Raw genomic sequence first — 26574 nt, forward strand, 5'->3', positions numbered from 1 at the left:
TTGCAAATACTTTCTCCCATTCTGAGGGTTGCCTTTTGGTCTTGTTTATGGTATCTTTTTCTGTGCAAAAGCTTTTAAGTTTCATTAGGTCCCATTTGTTTATTTTTGTTTTTATTTCCATTTCTCTAGGAGATGGGTCAAAAAGGATCTTGCTGTGATTTATGTCATAGAGTGTTCTGCCTATGTTTTCCTCTAAGAGTTTGATAGTGTCTGGCCTTACATTTAGGTCTTTAACCCATTTTGAGTTTATTCTTGTGTGTGGTGTTAGGGAGTGTTCTAATTTCATACTTTTACATGTAGCTGTCCAGTTTTCCCAGCACCACTTATTGAAGAGGCTGTCTTTTCTCCACTGTATATCCTTCCCTCCTTTATCAAAGATAAGGTGACCATATGCACACACAATGATTTGACATACCTGTGCACTGTGAAAAGATTCTCCCCATCAAGTTAATTGACTCATTCATCACTCCACATATTCACCTTTTTTGGGGGATGAGGGGGGACTTAGAACATTTAAGTTCTACTCTCAGCAAATTTCAATTATACAACAGAGTATTATCAACTATAGTCACTATGTTATACATTAGATCCTCAGACCTTATTTATTTTATAGTTCAAAGTTTGTACCCTTGTACCAACCTTTCCCTATTTCCCCCACTCCCTGGCAACCATTTTTCTACTGCTTCTGAGTTTGACTTTTTTTTTTTAGATTCCACATATAAGTGATACCATGTAGTATTTGTCTTTGTCTTATTATACTTAGCATAGTGCCCTCCAGGCTCATCCATGTTGTCAGATATAACAGGATTCCCTTCTTTTTTTAAGGTTGAGTAATATTCCACTATGTGTATATGTGTGTGTGTGTATACACACATCACATTTTCTTGATTCATTCATCCGCTGATGGATACTTAAGATAGTCTCCGTACCTTGGCTATTGTGAATGCTGCAATGAACATTAGAGTACAGATATCTCTTCAAGATAATGGTTTCGTTTCCTTCGGATATATATCCAGAAGTGGGATTGCTGGAATATATGGTAGCCCTATTCTTTTTTTTTTTAATATTAGAGTATAGTTGATTAACAATGTTGTGTTAGCTTCACGTGAACAGTAAAGTGGTTCAGTTATACATATACGTGTCTATTTTTTTCAAATTCTTTCCCCATCTAGGTTATTACAGAATATTGTGCAGAGTTCCCTGTGCTATACAGTAGGTCCTTGTTGGTTATCTATTTTAAATACAGCGGTGTGTACATGTCAATCCCAAACTCCCAATCTATCTCTCCCCTCCACCCTTCCCCCCTGGTAAAGAAACACATGGTAGCTCTATTTTTGATTTCTTGAGGAACCTCCATACAGTTTTCCATTGTGGCTGTACCAGTTTATGTTCCCACCAACAGTGTATAAGGCTTCTCTTTTCTCCACACTCACACCAGCATTTATCATCTTGTCTTTTTGATAAAAGTCACCCTAACAGGTCTGAGGTTATATCTCACTGTGGTTTTGATTTGCATTTCCACGATGACTGGTGATGTTGAGCACCTTTTATGTACCAGTTGGCCATTTGTAAGTCTTCTTTGGAAAAATGTCTATTCAGGTCCTTTGACCTTTTTATTTTTTAAAAAAATTTATCTATCTATTTATTTATGGCTGCATTGGGTCTTCGTTGTTGGGTCTTCGTTGCTGTGCAGACTTTCTCTAGTTGCGACGAGCGGGAGCTACTCTTCGTTGCAGTGAGTGGGCTTCTCATTGCAGTGGCTTCTCTTGTTGCAGAGCTCAGGCTCTAGGCGCGTGGGCTTTAGTAGTTGCGGCACGCGGGCTCAGTAGTTGTGGTTCGCGGGTTCTAGAGCGCAGGCTCAGTAGTTGCGGTGCACAGGCTTAGCTGCTCCGCCCTTTGCCCATTTTTTAATTGAGTTGGTTTTTTTGCTACTGAGTTGTAAGAGCTTCTTGTATATTTTGGATAGTAACCCTTTATCAGGTATGTGGTTTGCAAATATTTTCTCCCATTCTGTAAGTTTCCTTTAATTTTGTCAATGGTTTCCTTTGCTGAGCAGAAGCTTTTTAGTTTGATGCAGTCTCACCTGTTTATTTTTGCTTTTGTTGCCTTTGCTTTTGGTATTAAATTTAAAAAATCATTGCCAAGACCAATGTCAAGGAGCTCACGTGCTATGTTTTCTTCTAGGAGTTTTATGGTTTCAGGTCTTCTGTTAAAGTCTTTGATCCATTTTAATTTTTATATATGGTATAAGTTGGGGTCTAGTTTCATTCTTTTGCATATGGCTATCCAGTTTGCCCAACACCATTTATTGAAGAGACTATCTTTTCCCCACTGTATAGTCTTTGCTCCTTTGTCAAAAACTAACTGACCATACATGCATGGGTTTATTTCTGGGCTCACATTGATCTATGTGCCTATTTTTATGCCAATACCACACTGTTTTGCGTGTCACCCTTGCGCAGGGGCCATGCTAATCTTCTCTGTATCGTTCCAATTTTAGTATATGTGCTGCCGAAGCGAGCACCCACACTGTTTTGACATAACTTTATAATATTGTTTGAAATCAGGAAGTTTTCTTTGTTCATCTTTGTTCATCTTTCTCAAGACTGCTTTAGCTATTGGGGGTCTTTTGTGGTTCCACATAAATTTTAGGATTGTTTTTTCTATTTCTGTAGAAAATGCCCTTGCAATTTTTTTTCTCTTTTTTTTTGCCACTGCAATTTTGATAGGGACTGCACTGAACCTGTAGATCACTTTGGGTAGTGTGGACATTTAAACAATATTAATTCTTCCAATCCATGAGCACAGGATATCTTTCCATATATTTGTGTCTTCTTTGATTTCTTTCAATGTCTAATAGTTTCCAATGTGTAGATCTTTTTTTTTTTTTTTTTTTTTTTTTTGCGGTACGCGGGCCTCTCACCGCTATGGCCTCTCCCGTTGCGGAGCACAGGCTCCGGACGCACAGGCTCAGCGGCCATGGCTCACGGGTCCAGCTGCCCTGCGGCATGTGGGATCCTCCTGGACCGGGGCACGAACCCGTGTCCCCTGCATCGGCAGGCGGACTCTCAACCACTGCGCCACCAGGGAAGCCCAATGTGTAGATCTTTGACTTTCTTGGTCAAATTTATTCATAAGCATTTTATTGTTTTTGATGTTACCATAAATGGGACTTTAAAAAAATTTATCTTTTTGATATTTGTTAGTGTATAGAAATACAGTAGATTTTGGCTTTTTTGTTATAAATTTATTTACTTATTTATTTGGCTACATTGGGTCTTAGTTGCAGCACGCAGGATCTTCGTTGAGGCATGTGGGATCTTTCGTTGTGTTGCGTGGGCTTCTCTAGTTGTGGCATGCAGGCTCCAGAGCATGTGGACTCAGTAGTTGCAGCACGCGGGCTCTCTAGTTGTGGCACGTGGGCTCTAGAGCGCACGGACTCAGTAGTTGTGGTGCGCAGGCTCAGGTGCCCCACGGTATGTGGGATCTTAGTTCCCCGACCAGGGATCAAACCTGCGTCCCCTGCACTGGAAGGCGGATTCTTAACCACTGGACCACCAGGGAAGTCCCGAAATGCAATAGATTTTGTATATTGATTTTGTATCCCGCAACTCTACTAAATTCATTTATTACTTCTAACAGTTTTTCATGCAGTCTTTAGGGTTTTCTATATATAATAGCATGTCATCTGAAAATAGAGACAATTTTACTCCTTCCATTCCAATTCAGATGCCTTTTCTTTCTTTTTCCTGCCTAACTGTTCTGGTTAGGACTTCCAGCACTATTTGAATAAAAGTGTTGAGAGGAGGCTTCTTGTCTTGCTCCTGATCTCAGAGGAAAAGCTTTCAGCTTTTCACCACTGAGTACGATACTAGCTGTGGGCTTTGTCATACATGGCCTTTCTTATGTTGAGGTACATTCAGTTACCTTATTTTAAAAATGAGATAAAATGACCTATACATTCTAGATGTGCCTGGCACAGAAGCCATTAAAAAAAGTAGTAGCTCTTCAATAAATATTAATATAAATAAACAGCTACAACATTTCACACAACTATGCTAAGCGAATTTCTCTGCATCAATCACCTACTGTTTTATTTGGGGGAGCTAGAGAGGGAAAGTGGCATATAGAATTTTTTCCTTCAGATAAATTTCAGAAATAGACCTACCAGGTCAAAGGATAGGAACAGAAACATGTTTCTGACTCTTGGTATTTACTACCAAACTGGCATATGAATGCATTACTATCACCAGATTTCTCTCCTATGCCCTCTCTAGCATTAGGCATTACAATTTTTAAAAACCTTTTATGTGTTTAAAAAAATAACTTTCTGCTGTTTCATTTACATGTGATGACTATCAAGATTGGCTTAATAATAATGTTTTATTTTTCTATAACCCCCATTCTCTTCTGAAATTCATTGCCCCCATAGACAATTTTTTAAAAATCAAAAACATAAAATGCCATTTATCTATCCTATTTATTGAACAATTATTATGTTCGAGGTTTTATAGATACATGGATTAATTAATAAGTCAGTTACTTTGCTTAAGTAGTTCACAATATACTCGGGGATATCCCAAAATTACAACAATAACAGCTAACATGTATTGAGTATTATATATCTGATATACATTTGGTGATTTCTTACAACATAACTTTTGAGGCAGGTACTATATTATACTGAGGAAACTGAAGTACAAGGAGATTAAAAAACATGTTCACAGAAAGTGGCAAAGCTAGGATTTGCAAGTAGGCAGTCTGATTTCAGAGCCTGGGCTTTTAATCAGTACACTATACTACTACAAACTAACGTGCTGAAAGTCTATCATTCATTAAGTCATCCATTCATTGACTGGTAAATGTGTTCAACAAATATTTACTGTATCCTAAGTGCCAAACATTGTTCAAGTGAATAATAATTTTAATAATAACAATAAAGACCTGGTCCTCATGAAGATTTTATAGGGGTGTGGGGCAGATTATATTGTATTTCTTTTTTGCCGATTAGGTAGTAATAACTTCTATAAAACAATAAGACAGGTTAGGGCTTCCCTGGTGGCGCAGTGGTTAAGAATCCGCCTGCCAATGCAGGGGACACGGGTTCCAGCCCTGCTCTGGGAAGATCCCACATGAGGCAGAGCAACTAAGCCTGTGCGCCACAACTACTGAGCCTGCACTCTAGAGCCCACGAGCCACAACTACTGAGCCCGTGTGCCACAACTACTGAAGCCCACGCACCTAGAGCCCGTGCTCTTCAACAAAAGAAGCCACCCAATGAGAAGCATGGGCACTGCAATGAAGAGTAGCCCCCGCTCGCCGCTTAGCCCACGCACAGCAACAAAGACCCAACACAGCCAAAAATAAAAATAAATAAATAAATTTATTTTTAAAAAAATAAGATAGGTTATGGGGATAGAAAATGTGTGTGTGTGGGGGGAGGTAGTTAGCCATATTAGATAGGTCTGTCAAAGAAGACCTCTTTGAAAAGGTGACAAGTAGGCAGAAAACAGAAGTGAAAGAAAAAGTCATGTAGACAGCTGAAAGAGCATTCCAGGCAAGGAAAAATCAAGTATAAAGGAAAAAGCAGAAGTTTGCTTGGTGTTTGATGAACAGCAAGGAGACCACTGTGCCTGGAGCAGAGAGAAAGGTAGGAGATGAGGTCAGAAAGATACTGGGAGATCAGATCTTATAGGATTTGCAAGCCATGATGAGGTCTTTGGATTTTATTCTGAGACATGAGAAACCAACAAAGGGTTCTGAATCATTATGATCTGACTTAAACTTTTTTTAAACAATCACTCTAGCTGCTTGTATGAAAAATTATATGTAAAAGTACAAGCAGGGAGACCAGTTAGTAGGCTAGTCGACTTTCCAGGCAAAAGATAATGTTGGCTAGGGCAGGGGTGGTAGCAACTATGGGAATGAGGTCAATGTGGAAAATATTTAGACGGTAGACCTAATGGGAACTGCTAATGGATTAGGTGTGGGGTATGAGAGAAAAGAGCTCTCAAAGCTTTTCGGTCTAAGCAACTAAAAGAATTGGAAATGCACTTACTGAGACAGGAAAGACTCAGGAATAATAGAAAGCTTTGAGAAGAAATCAAGAGGATTTTTAGAACATGTTAACGTTAAGGTTTCTGTACAAGTAGGCATCTAGTAGGCAGTTAGACAGGTGTGGAGTTCAAGGGAGAGGTCCAGGCTGGAGATGTAGATATGAGTGCCCTTGGCATATCAGTGATATTTGAAAGCACTGGACCAGAGGAGATCACCCAGACTGTGGCAGGATACAGAAGAATACTAATAAGCTCTGGGAAACTCTCAATGTTTAGAGATTGGGGAGATGAAGATGAAACAGCAAAGGAAGCAGAAAAGTGATAGCCAATAAGGTTGGAGGAGGACCTGGAGAATGTGGTAGCCAGGAAGCCAGGTGGAAAAGGAATGTCCAGAAAGAAGCAAAGTAATCAAATGAAGTTAAAGAGACAAATAAAATTAATATTTGGGAACTGACTACTGGGTTTAACAAATTCTTTGTTGACTTTGATGAAAGCAATTTCAGTGCAGTTCCAGGGACAAAAACCTGACTACAGTAAGTTCAAAAAGAATACCCTGGGCTTCCCTGGTGGCGCAGTGGTTGACAATCTGCCTGCTAATGCAGGGGACACGGGTTCTAGCCCTGGTCTGGGAGGATCCCACATGCCGCGGAGCAGCTAGGCCCATGAGCCACAACTACTGAGCCTGCGCGTCTGGAGCCTGTGCTCCGCAACAGGAGAGGCCGCGATAGTGAGAGGCCCGTGCACCGTGATGAAGAGTGGCCCCCGCTTGCCACAACTAGAGAAAGCCCTCGCACAGAAACGAAGACCCAACACAGCAAAAATAAATTAATTAATTAATAAACTCCTACCCTCAACAACAACAACAAAAAAGAATACCCTGAGGGGACTTCCCTGGTGGTCCTGTGGTTAAGACTCCACACTTCCACTGCATGGGATGGGGGTTCGATCCTTGGTTGGACGGGGAACTAAGATCCCACATGCCTTGAATCTGATCAAACTTTTTGGTCCTAGCAGTTTACAGTAAATTTAGAGAAACATGTTAAATTATACCATGAAGATGGAACCAGCAAAATCCAGACTGTGAGAAAGTCTAAAAGGACAAACAATCCATAAATTGTAGGGGGAAAGAGGATAGAAAACTTACAAATTAAGAGGCACTTAAAAGACATATCAATCATTCACAATGTGGGAAACTTATCTGGATCCTGACTCAAAAATGAAATAAATTTTAAAAAGGCAAACTGTTTAAAAAAAAAAAAAAAGAATAATATCTGAGACAAGTTGAAATTTGAATACTGACTGAATATTTGATATAAAGGGTTATACTATTATTTTATGCTGTGATAATGGTACTGTGGCTTATTTAAAGAGTCCATAACTCTTTTTTTTTTTTTGGCTTCGCCTTGCAAGGTTCCCCAACCAGGGACTGAACCCACTCCCCCTGCAGTGAAAGCATGGAGTCTTAACCACTGGACCACCAGGGAAGTCCCCCATATCTCGTATAGATGTACTTAGTAGATATTTATAAATAAAATATTATTATGTCTAGAATATGCTTCAAAAAATACAGGGGAGGGGAAAGTAGAATGGACATGACTGGACATGGGCAATGGGTACATGGGAGTTTATTATACAGTTCTGCATATACATCCTCAATTTTCTATAATAAAATGTCTTAAAAATTAGGAAGAGAGGAATGTCATTTCCTTTGCATACTGAATCTCTTTACTATACCATTATACAGATAAGGAAACTAAGATTAATGAAGATTAAAAGCACTGCCCAAAGTCACAATTAATTTTTGTTAATAGACTTTATTTTTTAGAGCAGTTGTGGGTTCACAGCAAAACTGAGCAGAAGGTAGAGATTGCCCATATGCCTCCTGCCCCTACATATGCACAGCCTCCCCGAATATCAACATCCCCACACCAGAGTGGAACATTTGTTAAAATCGATGAACCTACACTGACACATCATTACCATGTTAATTTGAGAGCCAGGATTTGTTTCCCAAACCCATGCTTTCTACACTATATTACACTGATGATTTTTTTCTCCATTATTGTTATTTTCCCTGATGCTTTTTATACAAACTGGTAAAAACCAAAATTCTGTTTCATGAATAAGCAATGTAACAGAACTCTACTGTAATTGACTATAAAATCATCAAATTTAAGTATACAAAATATTTTAATGTAAATCATTAGAAAAAATAATTCTGTCAATACAACAAATTATACTTCCAGAGAGGCATATTTTAGTTATTTAACAAATACATATATTGCCCACTGGAGTTGAAAATGTAATTACACAGAAATAAAAAGCACTATCTGGAATTTCTACCTCAAACTTTTCATTTAGCTATAGCAAGTACTGGCTAATAACAACTAACCATGTTAAACTTCAAACAAAAAACCATACATTTTCAAAGCATATGTGTGTGTTGTTCACTGACCTAACAATCTAACATGTACTAGTGAGTCCAAAGCTAAATTACAGTCTATAGTAAATATGATTGATGAAAATAAGCAGTGAATAAATAAGAATCAACTATAGCACTACTATAGCCTATTACCAAATTATGGATTTTCACTGGGAACTTTTGCTTTGATATTCATGGGATACCTCGTTTCAACCATTCTACTTCTAGGAATTTATCCTAAAGCAATCACTGGATCACTATACAAAGATGTATATATTAAGATAATTACCAAAGTTTTAGTTATAATTTTATAAAAAACTGGAAAGAAATCTAATCCACCATCAATGACACTAATTAATAATATAAAATTAAATGTGGGAATTCCCTGGCAGTCCAGTGGTTAGAACTTCACGCTTTCACTGCCAAGGGCCTGGGTTCAATCCCTGCTCTGGGAACTAAGATCCCACAAGCCACGCAGTGCAGCCAAAAATAAAAAATAAAAATAATTAAATGCTATATACTCAGTCAAAATTATTATATTGCTATATTGCTATATAGATATAAGTAATGATAAGGAAAAATATCCATGATACAATACTGAGTAGAAAAAGCAGGTTAAAAACAATTAATATGATGACGGATGGACATTTGAGAAGATATACAAGAAAAAATGAGCAATGGTTTTATCTGGAGAATGGGATCATATTATTATTATTATTATTATTATTTTTTTTTTTTTTTTTTTTTTTTTTTTTTTGTGGTACGCGGGCCTCTCACTGTTGTGGCCTCTCCCGTTGCGGAGCACAGGCTCCGGACGCACAGCCTCAGCAGCCATGGCTCACGGGCCCAGCCGCTCCGCGGCACGTGGGATCCTCCCGGACCGGGGCACGAACCCGTGTCCCCTGCATCAGCAGGCGGACTCCCAACCACTGCGCCACCAGGGAAGCCCGGGATCATATTATTGTCATTTCTATTTTAGACTTTCCTATACTGTTTGCTTTTTAAAAAATAATAAACATGCATTTTTACAACCAGGAAAAAATTTTTATTTTTGTTTTGAAAAAAATAAATATATTGGGCTTCCCTGGTGGCGCAGTGGTTGAGAATCCGCCTGCCGATGCAGGGGACACGGGTTCGTGCCCCAGTTCGGGAAAATCCCACATGCCGCGGAGCGGATGGGCCCATGAGCCATAGCCACTGAGCCTGTGCGTCCGGAGCCTATGTTCCGCAACGGGAGAGACCACAACAGTGAGAGGCCCGCGTACCACAAAAAAAAAAAAAAAAAAAAAAAAAAAAGGATACAAAAATAAATATATTGTGTTGACCTCAAAATCTGACATAATTAAATGCCTCTGTTTACTAGTTAAGTCCACAAGCTAACTAGTAAACATCAGCATGAGATTTCAGTAACTTCTTATCTACTAAGTCTACGTATTCATTCAATGAACCTGTACAAACACAATGCACTTATATCAGATTACATTTATTATATTCACTGTAGCTAAATAATCACTCTAGAACATTCAGACTGTTGGGGGTTAAATTTCTCAGATGCACTATGGGGAACCATTATTTCAAAGCCATTTTTCCCCCTGGAAAACAAGTGGCCCATGCACTATGGAAATGCCTTGAGATTTATTTCATAATTAAAGTTTGGGTAGCTTTTGAAAAACTTTGATCACCCAAGCAAAAATTCAGAAAAATTTTGAGTAATTTTAGAGAATGCCATTTTTATGTTAAATACACAGATAGAGAGCAAGTCCTAATTTAGAAGCTATAAGTTTCTTCAAACAAACAAACAAAAGGACTTCACTGCTAAGATATAAGCCTATTTTGCAATCTATTCTTCAACCTTTTTTAAAATTCAGATATATTAATGAACTTCTGTTGTTAGATTTAGAAATCAGTTAAAATATCAAATATTGGGGCTTCCCTGGTGGCACAGTGGTTGCGCGTCCGCCTGCCGATGCAGGGGAACCGGGTTCGCGCCCCGGTCTGGGAGGATCGCCCGCAACGGGAGAGGCCGGGGCAGGGGGAGGCCCGCATACCACAAAAAAAAAAAAAAAAAAAAAAAAAAAAAAAAAAAAAATCAAATATTGGTAATGACTCAAAAATTGTATTATGTAAGCCTACAACCGAGAACACTTTCTTGCAAAAATGAAGAATATAAAAATATCCCATGACTATATCCTACAGATATCTTCTGATTTCTCAAGAACCTGATAATTTAGAAACAACGGAAGAATAACTGGCTGATTTAAAACACAGAATTCTTCCAGATTATTTCATTAAACTAACATTCCAGACTAATGTACATAATTTTTTATTGCAACCAAACCAGAGAGCCCACATTTAAGATATAAGAGAAAGCACCAGTTGTGTAACAAGATTTTGCTAAATCTCAGTAGTCTTTTTTTTTTTTTAAAGCAATGGGTAGCCAAAGAAAATCATTAATATTAAAAACACAGATAATGGCAGAAAACTATAGAAACTCCAAATACAGAAAAGGCTGTTCATGTATCCCAACAGCATAACCACTATGGTTGAAAAACCACACAATATACTTTCTCACATCTGTTTTGTTAATGAGCCAAGAATGAGGGTCTATTGAGTATCCTAGACAACTGAATTAGAAGCAGGAATGTCTGGTGAATGCTGTTCATCACAACAAACCGAGACTAAACAGGTTTGGAAAGAATACTATTCTTAAATAAATTATCTTTTTAGCTTTACCTTCCTGAAAACAGATCATTTGCCTTTTCCTCCCATCCATTAAAACAAAACAAAACCACACGTAAATTACTTAAGATCCTAATTTTAAGTATTATAAGAGAAAAAAAATTTTTTAGATTAACGAAATATAATATTTAATTCATCTTTCAGGTAGACCCTCAATTATTTTAAGACTACGGAAACCAGTGTGAAAAAAGATGGTTGTGATATAAAGCAATGTAGTATTCAATTAGACTCTAACAGTTTATGACAATTTGGCAAGAATTCTACCTCGAGCCAGGGTTTTTCCATGTACAACATAGAACTTTTCCTGGAAATGTCCCCTTTACAGGGCCTCTGGCCTCTTTGCATACTTTCAGACCAGGCCTACAGAACCAAACAAATGCAATGTTCCCACTGGAGAATATAAATTAATTCTAAATTATCAACCTATTACATAAAATTCTCTGAAAGAGCAAACGTTGCACTTAGAAACTGTTTCATTCATTTTAACCACTTTCCTAAATTACTTAATTAAAAAAAATTTTTTTAATTAATACATTTATTAGCTTGGAAATTGGTTTAAAACTTTAAAGAGTGGTTATATCAGGGTGATGAAATCAAGGATAATTTTTTAAAGTCTTCATCATGTTAATCGAATTACGTTTAAGGGTTTCATAGATGTTCTTTTTCCCGCTTTACTTTCAAGTCTTTGTTTAGAAGAAAAAAGTTGTTTCTTGACTCCTTTACAGTTTTCCCTCAGGGCTTTCCATCACTGTCAGAGAAATTAAATTCTAAAACAAAAATCAAAATAATCTTGCACATTTTTCTAAGTCCCAATGCCAGTCAAGAGCAGTAAATACTAGAAAAAAAGTTATAATGGCCACTCCAGAGCAGCACTAGCTAAAAGTTAAGTGACAACAAAGTAGAAAAACCTTTTCCATGTTTACAATTCATGCCCTCTAGACAGAACAGCATTTGATCTTCTTCAAGACAAAAATCTACAAGTGAGAAAATCTATATAACAATAAAAACATTTCCCAAGGGATTAAAGAAATTCTAAACTGAAAACCTAACGGCATTACATATTTTAGTACTTTGAATCCACAACTTTTATCCACCTCATTCAAATTTAGCTTCCACACATCCTTTGGAACTTGTTGTCAAATGATTTTTCTTGATTTTTATTATTCAAGAAACACAGAGTCCTAAAACAACTACATTCAAACAGGAATTCAAGACTATAACTAAGAAACATAGTCTATTCACTTTTGCAAGACTGTATAAGACATCTACCAAACATGTCAAATCACTTTGCATTATTATTAATTTAAGGTAATAGAAAATGTTTTTCTTCCATTCTGCCCTTAACAGTAGTCTGACTTTACCTAAAAATACAGACTAGAATGGTACAGTCCTAAAAAATAGCTACTCAGGAGAACTGATATCTTAATGAACATTTCTGCTTCTTTTATTCCCACTTTATTTGGAATGAAAATATAACATATATACTCTTAGTCCAGCTGTAATTAAAGCATAAAAAAATAGGGTTTCATCAGAAGTTCCCCTAACTAAGGAGTCATAGGCACAGATGCTACACTATTGACTATTATTATTTAAAAACCAATTGTGCCTGCCAGCTTTTTGGTTAAATCAGAGTTCACACAGTACTAAATCACTACATTGTACAGGACATCCTTAAAAAATCACTTAAAATATTACATGCAAAAGGGAAGAACAGACAAATATTAACTTTTAGTGAAGAATGATTTGCCAAGAAACAATTATATAGATTTTGTATCTCTAGTCCTCTAATGTAAATCAATTTAAGTTTTCTATGTATCCACCTAACAATTAGAATTTAAAATATTTTGCCATAAGGTGATTCCTGAGAATCTCCACACAAAAGAAAAACTTAGAACAAAATTGGACAGCCAAGATCCAACACTGACTCAATAGACTATCAGAGAAAATATGCATCTAAAATTTTTTAAACCAAAATATGTATCTGTCAAATTCTTGATTTTAGACTTAGTTGCACATTTTTCCCAACTATGCTTTCGATTTCACTTGCAGCATAACAATTACACGTCTCAGGAAGAATGAAAATTTTGTTTTTGATGATGACAATCTTAAGCCAAATTATACTTTATCTTCATCATTAAATTACAGTCAATCATGTATAAACTGCACTGAAGAATAAACTTTGTGTTTCACGATGTCCAAGCATATGGCTGACTAACTATACCTCTGCAGATGTGAGGACAGTTAAATAGGTATATATTTCAGCAACAGCCCATGCAAAAAGAAGTAAAACTTATCTATAGCTCAAGAATTCTTAGGAGCATTTACTGAATCGTACTTGGCGAGTTGGACCCCTTGGCTAGGCAGTTTGACTTCAGAAGTATTTTCTAAGATGTTGTCCATATATTTGGGAATAATTTCACATGAAAAACCCAAAAAAGAAAAGAACCTTAAAAATCTTTGGAAATATCTTTAAAATTTTAGGATAAGTAGTAAAGTGTTTAACTTTCATGTTTGTTTTCCGGGCTCAACAACAGAACAGTTATGTAAAAATCACGTATAGCTCCCAAATCATCACATTCCCTAAACAGCGTATTAGAAAACTGGAAAACAAAGGCAAGACAGTTTCGGAAACCTACAAGTCAATGATAAACAAACGAGAGTCTAAAGCTCTTCACAATCTGGACAAACCTTTCCCTTTTTAAGGAGACGTGAAAAAAAAAAAAAAAGGAGTATGCAAAGGAGACATGGTAAAAATTGATTAGAGAAAATTCCATATAATAAAACTTGTAATAAACCCTTCTCCCCAGCCCAGCTCTACAATTCCTAAGGGTTTTTTGCATCTACTTGACAATTATACTCCTTAACGTAGTCAACAAAATCTTTAATATCATTAAGTCACTGGTTTCTTTCATATAAGTTTTTCTTATCTCATATTCAGGTGCCTCCCAAATTGGCAAAATAAGATGTTAATTTCAGGGACTTGTGGTACTATTAGTAAGAAGACACCCGCCGCTTAATATTTTCATAATTAATTTATAAAACTGTGACTGGCTGGATGAAGCATACTTCCAAATTTAACATACCAAATATGATCATTTGGAAAGCAAATCGTTATGTAACACCTACTTTATGTCCTTCAATTAATTACAGACCGTAAAAAGTGCTTTTTCCTTTTTTAAGGTAAGTACTGCCCATGATGCAATTTTTTCTCAAGACTGTCATTTTTCCCCAAGGAGAGAAGCAGTTTTCTTAAATTCCAAATTTCCAAGAATATGACAGCCGATTCTCTAGGGAATACAGAATGAAAATATATATATATAGTCAGCAATTTTAAGATCTACCTCCTCACATAAGCAGTGATCCAGGCTGATATGACATTTCCAAGATCCTCAGGAACTATTATATGTACCATGCTGCCACAAACATAGGTAAGAACTGGGGATGGAAGAAATTCCATCTTGCATTTGACGTTGCACTAATACCTGTTTCAAACTTAATTCTCATCTGTTATCTTAATGTATCTTCACAACTACATAAGGGAGATACATAAGGGAGAAGGCTGGCCACCCAGTGCCTCTACGGGACACACTACCCGATTAAAGAACACACACCCCGTTGTATCTTCAACTGGCGTAACAAAAAAGATGGCAAACCCTTCTAGATTCCGGGGAAAAAAGGGTAATACCGCCTAGGGAACCCCAAACTTCAATCCTTTGAGCAGCGTCTCCTCCCCGCAGTGTCATCGCCTACTCCGTGGCTCCAGGGAACTGCGGCGGGGCTGCGGGGAGGCGGAGGAAGGGCCGGGCGGGGGACCGAAGGGGGACTGCGCTCACCTCGCGCACCTGGGCCGGGGCGCAGGGAGCGACGATGCTCTGCGGTTACCCCCAACGGACGGACCAGCAGCTCTGACTCACTCACCTGCGGAGCCGATTTCCATTCATGGAGCTGGGGGGAGTGCTTCCAGCGAGAAGGGCGCCCGCCACTGAGGGCAAGGAGGCGGCGCAGGGGGCGACGCGGCGCGACAGGAACCCTCACTCGGCCCCGAGGCGGGGTGGTGACGGCTTCTCCTCAGCAACCGCACTCCGAAAGCTCTCGTCAGGAAGAGCGGCCGTCGGGAGGCAGCGCGCAACTAGGAGAGAGGAAGAAGCGTGAGGCGAGAAGAGACGGGCTCCGTGCGGAACTTGCGTCGCCCGCGGCCGCCTACGATCCCAGTGTCCCTCCACGACTGCGGCGCCGCCGCCGACCTCCCCGGGGGCCGCCCCCGGAAGCCTGCTGGCGTCAGTTCCGCTGCCCGGGCTCTCGCCCGACATCCAAGCCTCGCCTCTCCGCCCTAACCGTGCGGGCGCGACGTCTGTGCGGGCGCGGCCGGCGCAGAGGACGCAGGGGAGGTGGCGCGGAGCGGGCGCCGAGCCTGGGCGGGGCCTGGGGCGAGTGCGATGGGGTGCGGCCAGCGGCCGCGAGCTGGGCGGGGCCTGCCCTCCCGCGGTCCTCCGCCCGGCCGTGCCGGCTGGAGACAACCCCGAGGGGCTGGACTCCTCCCGCCACCTTGGTGCGGGACAGTGCCTGCCCGAGGCAAGGTCGCGGAAGGCGGCATAGCTAACCTGGACAGGAGCCCTCCGGAAGCGTGGCTGGTCTGAGGTGCAGGACCAAGACCTGCAGCTGTGAAGGCCCCGGGCCAATCTTGTCTTGGGGAGAGACCCCCTTCTTCTCGAGGCCCTCCCGCCACGCCCACTTGGGACCGACCCACGCACCTCCTCCTCTGCAGGCGGTCAAGTGACCACCAACAGTTAGTTGATCAAGCCTGTAGAGTTGCTTTGACGACCAGTTTTTTTTGGGGGGGGGGGATGTACAATATAACTTGGGGAAAGATTATGAAACAGGACTTGACACAAACATCAGATCGACTAATTTCCATGTTAAAAACTCTTTAATAACGCCTGGTCACGCCAGGACCCAAACTCCATCGCGGGGCCAGCTGTAGGCGTAACGGGGCCCCTGCCTTTCCCCTCAAGCGAGACTCTTCCTCATCATCATGCGACAGCCATACTGGTCGGCCTCCCCTAACGGGGAAAGCGCTTTTCTATTAGACCTGGAGCCTCTCTGCTTCTGGTTCCTTTGGCCAGGAGCCCTCTCCTTCCTCTTCACACTCACCCCTTCCCCTCCGCCCCACAACCGCTCTTCATACCTCAACTTAAGACATTTCAGATGCCTTTCCCGGACCTCCGATCTATGGTGAGGTACTCCTGTATACTATTACAGTGTCTCCTTAATAACCCCTCTCCCAATCTGCAATTTCTGTTCACTAGTTTATTGGGTGCCCCCTCCTCCACTAGAATGTAAGCTTTATAAGGTTATTAGGACCAGCACATTAGTATTTGTTGCCTGAAAGAAATGTGATACTATTTTATTCAGGTTGAGGAATGATTCATGATTTCTCCCTGTCTCTAAGTATCAGTAATGTTTAGACTTTTAACAATCAAAATACATTATTTTTTTTAAAGCTTGGGACAAAGAGGAAAGGGAAAAAAAAAAAATCCTATCTTTAGTTCCCCCCCAGTCACTGTGGGACTTTGGATCAGTCACTTGAACCTCTGGGCTTCAGTTTCCTCACAGTTGTTGTGAAGTTAGGGAATGTACATAAAGCACCGAGAAAATCCTCCCTAAATGTTAGTGAGGGCATTTACTATTGTTATCATTTTAAAGCACTTATTAGATGCACCTACCATAAACAATAAATGGATGGGATTCAAACCCATATCAGACTCCAATTCTGCCTCACTTCTTCTTTCCCATCCTTACCCCTAATCCTGAAAATGCCCTCCTCAATTTCAAAATATCAAATGTCACTAGATGAAACACTGTATCTTAAAAGTTATTTTCAGTCTTTGACTCTACACAATCCAAGTCCTTAGCAGCATTCAACAGGGGTAAATACCAACTCTTTTGCTAGAGTCTTTCACCCCTCAACTTCCTCAACTGGTTCCCTAAATGACTGCAAGCTTCTTGGCTTTGTTGACATGGATTTAACAGGGTTGGTACCTTCTAATTCAGCCCAATTTAATAAATGTCAATGATGCCTTCCCATCTACCTCTGCTATCCACGGACCCCACCTGTGAGCCCATTATGAAAGGCTCATGAATTGTAATATCAGGAAGTAGGAAGGCAAAAAAGTTTGAATGATTCTGCCCAAAGCCAAGTTGTATGAGGCTCTCCCCTGACAACATGCACATCCTAGTTTTGGATAACCTCATTCCCAAATGAGTCTGCTCTTAAGGGTATAGTGCAGGGTCTTTGTGTATCTTAACTGTCATAGCCCCAGTGCCTAGAACAGTGCCTGTGCCTCGTACATGGCAGCATCCCATAAATATTTGTGGGGCAGGTGGATGGACCAATAAATAAGTGGGCTTCAAGAATGGCAACTCTGCCCTCATCCCTTGTGGTACTGGTTGCTCTCAGAAGGGAGAACTGTAAAATAGTACAGAAATCTTGGGGGCAAAGAAATCAGTGCCCTCTGAAAGTTGCATTCCAAGCTTCGGGTGCTAGAAAAACATCACTGGATGAGGAAAGCAACTGGACAGAACCCTTTCCTCTTGCATGGGCTGAAGTTAGCTGACTTGACACTTTGAAATCTCTTCTCCGAGACAAGCAATTTTTACACAGCAGAAAGTAAGCTACTTTGTACTGCAGCAGAACACAATATAAAACATACTGGCTTTAGGGACAGTCAGAGCTGACACCGAAGGCCCTCTGCTACTATCTGTGATTCTAGGAAAGTCACTCTCTCTGAACATCACATTCCTCATCTGTAAAAACCAGAGTAGCTAGGTAGAGCAGACACTGCTTGATGACTACCCAAGAGCCTTTTATCCCTTCTTGCCTAGCAAACATGACTTGTCTTTCTAATCCACATGACTCATAGGATAACTTGTAATTAATCTAAGCCACTCATGATGGATGATCTCATTTGCTTTGCCAATGACAGAATAGTGGGAAGATGACCCATTTCTAGCAAATGAGACGTTAGGCCAGATCTGCTGGGGCTTCCAGGGATTCCCTTTCTTTAAAATGAAACATTGGGAAAAATTAGTCCCTCTTCTGCTAGACTTTGTTCTGTCAGCATTTCCTTCCTGGAATTATAGCAGCCATCTTGGGATCCTGAGGTGAACTAGCATGAGGATAAAACAACACAAAGGATAGCAGAGCAAAAAGATTGCAAGAATCTGTTATGTTGATATTATCATTGAGCCAGTGAATCATCCAACCTTGGAGCCATATGAAATCAGGACTTCTTGTCATGTGATAATTTCCTTATTTAAGCCAATTTACTTGGGTTTTGTTATTGCAATTGAAGGTAACTGATAAACTACTTCACACGAATGCTGTGACACGCAACCAAATTATAATAGATACTGTACAAAACACCTAGCCAAGTACTTCAAAGTACCCAAAGTCCCTATTCCTTTCCCAGCTCACTTCCATTAACTACCCAAAATCCTGGCTAGGAGCTCCCACTGCCTCTTTTACAAGGAAGGTTCCTTGCCTGCAGAAGGTGGGGAAGGTCCCTAGAAAAGTTCCTCAAAATTTCTCTGTCCCAAAAAGACACTGCCAAGAGGACAGTGGTGAAGCTGCTGCAGTCTAGAATAAGAGGACAGTGTGTTCCTGCAGGGTAAGCCACAGTGGCCTAAACAAATCTTGATATGGTATCCTGGGAAGGTAGTTGTGGTACTTAAATGGAGAGCTTCTAAATGCACCTCACCTCCAGCAAGTCCACTTTCCCAGCTCCTCAACACTGCTGCTTTAAAAGAGTGTTTCTGTCACGCTCTGTGCACTTTCTCAGCCTGCCAGGTTTCCTTAGCTTACAGCCAAAGGAATAAATATCTTGAAAACTAGGAAGAAAAACAGAGAGCTAATTTTCCAATCCGATGCTTCTTTACATTCAAGCAGTACAGACAGTAGTCTGAGGATGGCCCAGGCTCAGAACTTGAAAATATTCTTCTTTTTGCACTATAACCCTTTCCTTTAGCCGCCAAACCCTAACTGCCATGTGATTCTGGGTCTATTAAGCCAAGTGATACCCAACAAATACAGAGCCTCATTCCACCCTAAAGGCACTTGACAAGAATGTGCTACAGTATATGGTGCCAACTGACAGGGCAGAGGGAAAGCTGCTCAACCAGTCCTGAGAAGGGATATCCAGGGGTGCTAGCACAAGCTTTAAATCAAACCTTGAGCTCTAGGACCAGATAATCAGGCCTTGGGCTCCCACCATGTTTTTCTCTTGAGTAGCAACCAACAGCCAAATGCTGAAATCTTTTTAACATCATTCATTTATGGCAATGAAATTTATAGCCAAAATGTGGTATAATGATCATCTTCCCATTTGCTCTGCTAAACACTTTCTGCTTCATTAACGGTCAAAAATTTAAGTCTTGTTTCAACTGGGAAAAATCTCCTCCATGTTCCAGTTTGCTCTTCAAGTCCAACCAACCTCACTACTCCTTGCTGGTGAAAAGGAGCATGGGTCTGGCTGGCATGCTTCCAGGGAAATCTGGCAGGGGTAGCCACAGGTTAGCAATTTGAACACTTGGCCTCCAGAGGAATGCCAGGCCCACTTTTGTACATACTAACTGCCACTGAAATTTCTCACAGGGCCCTGTGCCAGAATCCTTCTCTGTGCCATCTTCCCCCAATACATAGAAATAGCAATACTCTAGGAGTACCAGGAAGGAATGCTGAACTTACATGCTTGACAACTGCACCAACAGTTTAAGGCACAAAATCATAGAACCTTGAAGCTGGGGTGAGAGCAAGAAAAGGTGATGATAATCTGGTTGTTTCTGCTTACCTGAAGATTCAGGAATACTGAGCCCATCCTGTAGACTCAGTATCACTTCTTGATTCTCCCCTCTGTACTCAAGAACCACAGAATTCTAGCTCATTTCTCCTCACAAATATTGACACCCCCCCACCCCGATACATGCTATGGCCCTGAGATGACGAAAATGAATAGAATGTAGCTTCTGCTCCTAGAAGTTCACAGGCTCTGGGGAAAACAAGTCATGAGAGTAAATAGAGCAAGTTGCTAAGTGCTACTGAGTGCACTGGAACACCATCTATGACACTAGTTAGGGACAAAATTAGGTTTGTTTATTTTATTCTTTTACAAGCATCTCCTGAGGATAGGAGGAAGCTGGAGGTGGAAATGGTGCTGGTGGTTGTGGTGAACAACCTGGAAGTCCCAGTCTTAGCCTGGTTTAAGTTAGGTTTTCCAATGCTCATTTTCAAAAAATACTGGAGAATGACCATATACTTACGAGATCCCAGAGAAGATGGGGTGGAAGACAGTAAACTAAGTAGAAAAAAATACCCCTCCCCCTTCACTGCAGCAGTTTTCATGTTGTTAATCTTGTCTTTCTTAAATCCTATTCCACTCTCTTGACTGTTCTCCCATCTCATTAAAGCAGTCAAAAACATACAAGGTATCTACGAGTGGTCTGACTGTCATCGTAGGTTCTACTTCCTCTCATCTCGTTTCCGACAGTCGCACACTAGGTTTCTCTTGCTCTACTCTTTCTCTAAGCCATCTTGTTCATTCCTATGGCTTTAACTACCATCTATACGATTATGAATTCCATATCTATAACTACAGTTTTGTAGTCTTCCCTGAGCACCAAAACATAAATGTTTACTGGAAACCTTAACCTTGTTACCCCATGGGAACCTCAAAACTCAGTCTAAACAAGGCTAATTGTCTTTCTTCACAAAATTTAGCACCTTCCTTCTATAGTCTCCCTTTCCCCCCAGTCTTGGCTACAGGAATGTCCCAATATACTCACTTGCTCAAGAAGTGTGAACATTATTAGCCTCTACTCCTCTCTTCCCGTTCCATCATCGAGTCCTATTAATGCTATCTCCTGGGTGTCTCTCCAATTTGCTCTTTCCTTTCTATCTTCATTGATATAGCCCTATAGCCTTGTTCCAGTCCTCATAATCTCTCTAAATGGTACCAGAGAACCATTTGGCTACTCATATCCACCACCAAACTTTTTAAACTCCTTAAGGAGAGAAACACTGTTTTCCTCATTTTTGAATTGTGCCTGCTTACTCCCCTCATAATACTTCTAGACACAGTGCTTTGCATGTTTGTTGAATGAAGAATAAATGGAGGCCCTGTGAAGTGATTACATACAATCTGCAGTTTCAACACTCTGGAATTTGTTTTACCCACTTTACTCCTTTAGAAAGTGATGGTTCTGCTCTTCTAACAATCTGTTATTCTAACGTAAAATCTATCAGAGATTATAATTAATCCCAACAGTTTGCTTTGCTAAGGAAAAAAAAAAGAGAGAGACCGCACTTTAGAAATAGAAGCCACTGTTGTCTTTATAAAACACAGAATTGTGCTGCTGCTGTTGCTTGCTTCAGAAGAAACTGTACATTACAGCTGCTGGGATAATTTTACAATGGACTGGACAAGGTACAGCTCAAAGCAGGACACAAACACAAGTCTCAAAGGGAAACAAATGCAAACAAGTACACAGCTGTGGGGCTCCAGGGACATTTCCCCATCCATGCTGGACTTGAGAGGGATAAAAAGTTTAGAAACTAAAGTGAAACCCAGAGTAGACACACATGCCCACCAGATGGCTGCTAAGTGCAACATCACACACCAATCAGGTTGGACTGTGTGCACAGGAAAAGTCATTTCATTTTTCCTTATTGCTACTACACCAGGGGGGTCAGTGCATTCGACATATTGTCTTTACTTGCACAATCCTTGGAGGGTTTCCTATTTTCCTTTTTAAAGAAGGAAATCTGCCTTCCCCACCTTATTGTTTTTTTGCTTTGTTTTGTTTTGAGCCCATAACCTCCACTACCTTTCTTGGGCTCCCAAACAGCAGCCAGAGGTTCTAAGTCAGTAGGAGTAGAGTAAGGGGAGAGCACCAACCTAGCCTCTCTCCCTGTCCAGGGAGAAGGCAAGTCCTAATAAATGGGCGAAAAGAGAAAACCAGAGAATCCCTTCTCCTCAGTCTGCTTAGAAGGCCAAAGAGGAAAGAGTGCCCTGCATAACCCTGCCATGATCAGACTTTAAGAAGGAAGGCATCCCAGCTACCATCCTGGATTGGCCTATGCCCAGCAAATATAAATAAAATTAACTTCCCCCAATGTAATTTCCAAAACTGCATTTTAGTTAGAGACGTCTCTCTACCCTGAAGGGGAAGGAACTTTCATCCTTCTTTGTTACACATGATGCCAGGTCTAAAACACTGTCCCACCAGCCTTGCAGATATGCTATGGGCCAGCTAAGAAGTCATAGTGTCCCCCTGGCTGCCCATCTTGCTGGCCTCATTTACAGAATTCTGGACAGGAAAAGGAAAACTATCCAAGAACATCATTGCTTAGCCAAAGAGGAGGCTGCAGTGGAGCTACTGAGTAGGTGGGAGCTTTTTAGGGAGGTTTCACACTGTTAGGTACCTTCTTCAGCATTAATCTAAGCCTAAGTTCCCAGCAACAACAGCCTTAGGCTTATCCCCAGAGGCCAGCAGTAGCACCTCAGCCCCAGTGAGTTAAGCTGGACTGGAAAAGTGATCAATGAGCAGCACTCTCCTTTCCCAGATTTTAGCCAAATTCTCTCCATTCTCTTCCCATCCCTCTCTTCTTCCCCCATGTCTATCCCCTAACCCTTCAATGATGGATAACCAAGTAGGTCAACCCTAGGACATCCTCAGAAAAGGGAGGCCCCAGGTAGAGAGAAATGAAACCAGATCTAGAAAAAGCAATGAGAGAAACCAACTCCAAAGAGTGGACAGGTGTGGAAGTTGCCAGAAGCCCTCCTGATTTCATGCCAGTTGGGCAGGCCTTCTGCTATGCCCTCAGGTAAGTTTGAGGGCAGTCCAGCCCAGTGAGGACATCACTGGGCCTGGGAAGCAGATTCTTGGTCTTCTGCAGCCGAGGAGCTAAGCCTGACCTTGCCAGCGAACAGTGCGATCATTGTAGCCATGCAGAGAATTCATCATCACAAAGGCAGATAGGCAGGCAGGCCAGCAAGCAAGCTGAGTGAACAGAAAATAAAATAAAAGGAGGCCAGGGAAAGAGAGAAGAGGAAAAGGAAGGTAAAAGAGTGGAACAAAGGGAGCAGGAGACTTCTCTAAGAGGACGAGGCTGGGGTCTCCCCAGAGCTTCTTCAGAGCCTAAGTAAGAAGCACCACTTTAACGAAATCAAAGAAAGCCAAAGCTTGTTGCCAACACCACTTCTCAATCTGCATGCACCACCTTTCAAACAAGAATAATCCTCAAGGTCAAGGGTGTTTTTCAAGTTTCAAAGATAAAAAGAAATAAAGAAAATCACAGCAAGATGTCATATTCTTGCCATTGCCCAAGCTGTTTCTTTGCTTTTATTTCTTAAATGGCATGTGCAATGCCAAAGGGCTAAAAAATGCATTTCAAGCCTCAGCTCAAAACCCAACTGGAGAGAGCGAGGCAAAGAGAGAAAAAGGAGAAAACACAAACTTGTTGCTGAGAGTAGGTGGCTGCCACCAGCTCTCAACGGACATTTGCAAAATGCTGGTGAATGACTGGACCCTCCAGGAGTACTGCCCTGATCCCAGCCCCAAAACACACCCGAGAAGAGAACACTCAGAGCCCACTGTCCCAAGCGAACTCCCCTCCCCAAAGGGTGACTGAACACGAAATAGACAGTATATGAAGGCGATGGACAGGGCAGATGGAGTGTTGGCATCACTCTCTTTAGGCACTTGTGTAAGGAATGTAGGCTCTCCAGTGAGCTGCCTCCTCCCAGAGCCCTCCATTCTGTTCTTCAGCTGGGCTGTGCCCATGGGGCACCCCACACTGTAGCCAGCAGGAAAGAAGTAAAGGAAGAGTTACTCAACAGTCCTGATGCCTTCTCCATAATCAATGTTTGTGCTACGTTTTGTGAAGTTGCTGAACAAAGTAGCCAAACAGAACAGAAACTGGGATAGACTGTTTTGCATAGCAAATCTGGGTCTGTACAAAGGCTGCTGGGGAGGGGAAATGGTAGCTCTAACTTCATACGCCCATATTCAGACCGGCCTTCCTCTGGCTGGCCTCCAAGCCTGAGCTAGGTCTAAAGTGTCATGGCTTCATCACCAGATTGGGGCAAGCCCAAGCCCAGGCTCCTCAAAAAGAGGAATTTCCACACTGAAGCTGCAATTCCTCATCCCAAGCAGTGGGACAGGAAAAAATGAACAGTCAAGGAATGAGGAAGCCTTGCTTCAAGGCCAAGAGGCCCCAAGCTAGAACCCCCTACTTTTCCAGTTCTGCAACACAGCCAAACCCCATCTCTACCCAGGAAGAGAGGGGGGGAAAAAAAAAAAAAAGCCCATGCCACCCACTCACATGCCCTAGTGGGAAATCAGGAAAAATTCATTTGTGTAAACAGAAGCAAAAGGGAGCAGCAAAATTCCCCAGCCTATCCACAGGACACGCTGAAATCGGGGATAAGCCAAAGTGTCAGAGGACAGTCCAGAGGAAGGGAAGATGCACTTGCAGAAAAGAGTGCAGGGCAGTGCAGAAGGGGTGCCTGCAGCAAGAGAAAGATATTATCTGCACAGAGGAAGGGTGGAGACTGAGCCCCACCTTGGGGAGATAACCACCCCCTACAGAGCCAGGCCAAAGAACAAGTCAGGTACATAGTTCCTTCTGACGGCTCAATGTTTCTGGGATGTAAACTCATTGGGCATGGGAGGGATTTCCAGATTTTGGCAATAGACTCAAGTTATGGTATAAAAATAACATTTAGTTTTTGCTTTTTTTTTTTTTTCCTTATTTTAGACCTAAGGATCGTTTGTTAAAAGACACCCCAGTTAAAAAATATTGAAACATAAACGGACTTGACCATCAGGGAAAAAAAAGAAGCCAAGAGTGAGAAATGCTATGAAAGTAACTCCAGACCCAGGCAGGTGGGGAGGAAGCGGGGACAGGAAGAAAGGAGACATAAGTGGAAAGGCCAGAGGCCAGTCACCTCAGCAGCTCCGAGAGACTTGTCAGGTCTGAAAGTGCAAATGTCAACGGATTTTAACTACCTTGAGGTGGCGATCTTTTTAAAAGCTCAATGAATATGGAAGTCAACTCCTTCAAATGCAAAATAGCTGGTGCACTGGCTGGAGGCTTGTTGGGTTAGGGGTATTTCATCCCCACCTACCTCCTCTCCCTCCCCCACCCCGCCCCCACCCCCCCCAAAATAGGTACAAAAGGTTGCAGTTCTGCAGCATTACCGTTACAGGGAAGGCACTGGTTACCCACCAGCAGGCGGAAGGAAGACAGGGTCGTGTCACTTCAGAGCTAAGTGCCATAGTGCCTTAAGTCTTACTAGGGGCTGGATGTCTGTCAGGGAGAAGGTGTAAGGTGGGGTAGAAAAGGTGGAGAAAGAGGAATAAGGGAAAGAGGAGTGGCAGCTGGGGGAGGGGCAACCAAAACCATTAGCATTAAAAATCTTCCTACAAGCTGGATTCTCAACCCATTAAAACATCTAGTATCCTAAAATATTGATCTGCATCTGGTTTCGTTTTTCTTCTTAAACAAATCTAGACCTTTTCTGATTAAGGCTCCTAAAAAATCCTTCCCTCCTCCCACCCACTTTCTCAAGCCCCTCACTTTCCCATCTAAAGTATCAAACCCAAACCTACCAGCTTTTGTCTGCAGGGCTGCAGAGCCGACCTTACCAAGCTGTCAGGCATGAGTCTTTAGCACTGTGAGTCACATGCGACATCTGTGTGTATGGTGGGCACCGGGGCTGCCTCTCTTGGTCCAGTGGAGTCAGGGCCAGATGTGACAAGATGGGGTGAGGGGTGGAGGGCATGAGGTGAATATCAGAGATTTCTGGCTGGTGGTCTGGCTTACTGGCCCTGTTCCCCACCCTTTCGCCCCCTCTGTAGAGGAAACAAGGCCTTCTGCATTCCTCCCTGCCCCACCTCCCTCCTCCCTGCTTCCTCTGGATTTGGGCGGCACAGCTCTTGGGGCTTGGAAAGCTTTCTTCTATCCAGTGAGGTAACAGCGTTCTGCCTTCAAGCGAAGTACATGGTGCGCAGAGTATCCTGGTGAACCTGCACGGCTTTGGCCAGGGCCTGGGGGTCCCGCCCATTGCTCTGCCCCGATATGTGGCTCCCCTCTCCACTGAAAAGGAAAAATGAAAGAAGTCCTTCCTGGTGAACTGAGCTGCTACTAATTCCTTCCCCCACCCCTAGGATGCCAATTCCCATAACAATTTAAGAGAAAACCCCAACCCAGATCTGGGCTGACAAGCCCAAGGATATCAAATTGGACAATACTCATTTCCTACTACCCAAGGAAAATTGAAAGGGTCTGGTACCAGAGGC

At 41.7% G+C, this 26574-nt stretch overlaps 2 protein-coding genes and 1 non-coding gene across 5 annotated transcripts in view; all 3 read right to left on the reverse strand.

Annotated features, from left to right (window-relative positions):
- Window positions 1-15453, reverse strand: part of AGO3 (argonaute RISC catalytic component 3) — a 123064-nt gene extending 107611 nt beyond the window's left edge. Inside the window, exon 1 of the mRNA XM_024125562.3 lies at window positions 15136-15453. Coding sequence (XP_023981330.1) covers window positions 15136-15154 — 19 coding nt within the window. The 5' untranslated portion in view covers window positions 15155-15453. The remainder of the gene's footprint in view (window positions 1-15135) is intronic.
- On the reverse strand, window positions 2418-2524 carry LOC112065337 (U6 spliceosomal RNA). The gene has a single exon (XR_002891969.1). It is a non-coding gene; the product is annotated as a U6 spliceosomal RNA (small nuclear RNA).
- Window positions 15454-16805: 1352 nt separating the features above from the next.
- The window catches only part of AGO1 (argonaute RISC component 1), a 41191-nt gene continuing 31422 nt past the window's right edge, over window positions 16806-26574 (reverse strand). For 2 of the 3 annotated variants that reach the window (XM_007120129.3, XM_007120127.3), the window contains exon 19: window positions 25421-26371. In XM_007120129.3, coding sequence (XP_007120191.1) covers window positions 26263-26371 — 109 coding nt within the window. In that variant the 3' untranslated portion in view covers window positions 25421-26262. Of the gene's footprint in view, window positions 26372-26574 lie in introns of all 3 variants that reach the window. The other variant, XM_007120128.3, reaches the window with a different exon arrangement.

This window comes from Physeter macrocephalus, chromosome 3 (assembly GCF_002837175.3).
Source record: "Physeter macrocephalus isolate SW-GA chromosome 3, ASM283717v5, whole genome shotgun sequence".
Classification (NCBI taxonomy): Eukaryota; Metazoa; Chordata; class Mammalia; order Artiodactyla; family Physeteridae; genus Physeter; species Physeter macrocephalus.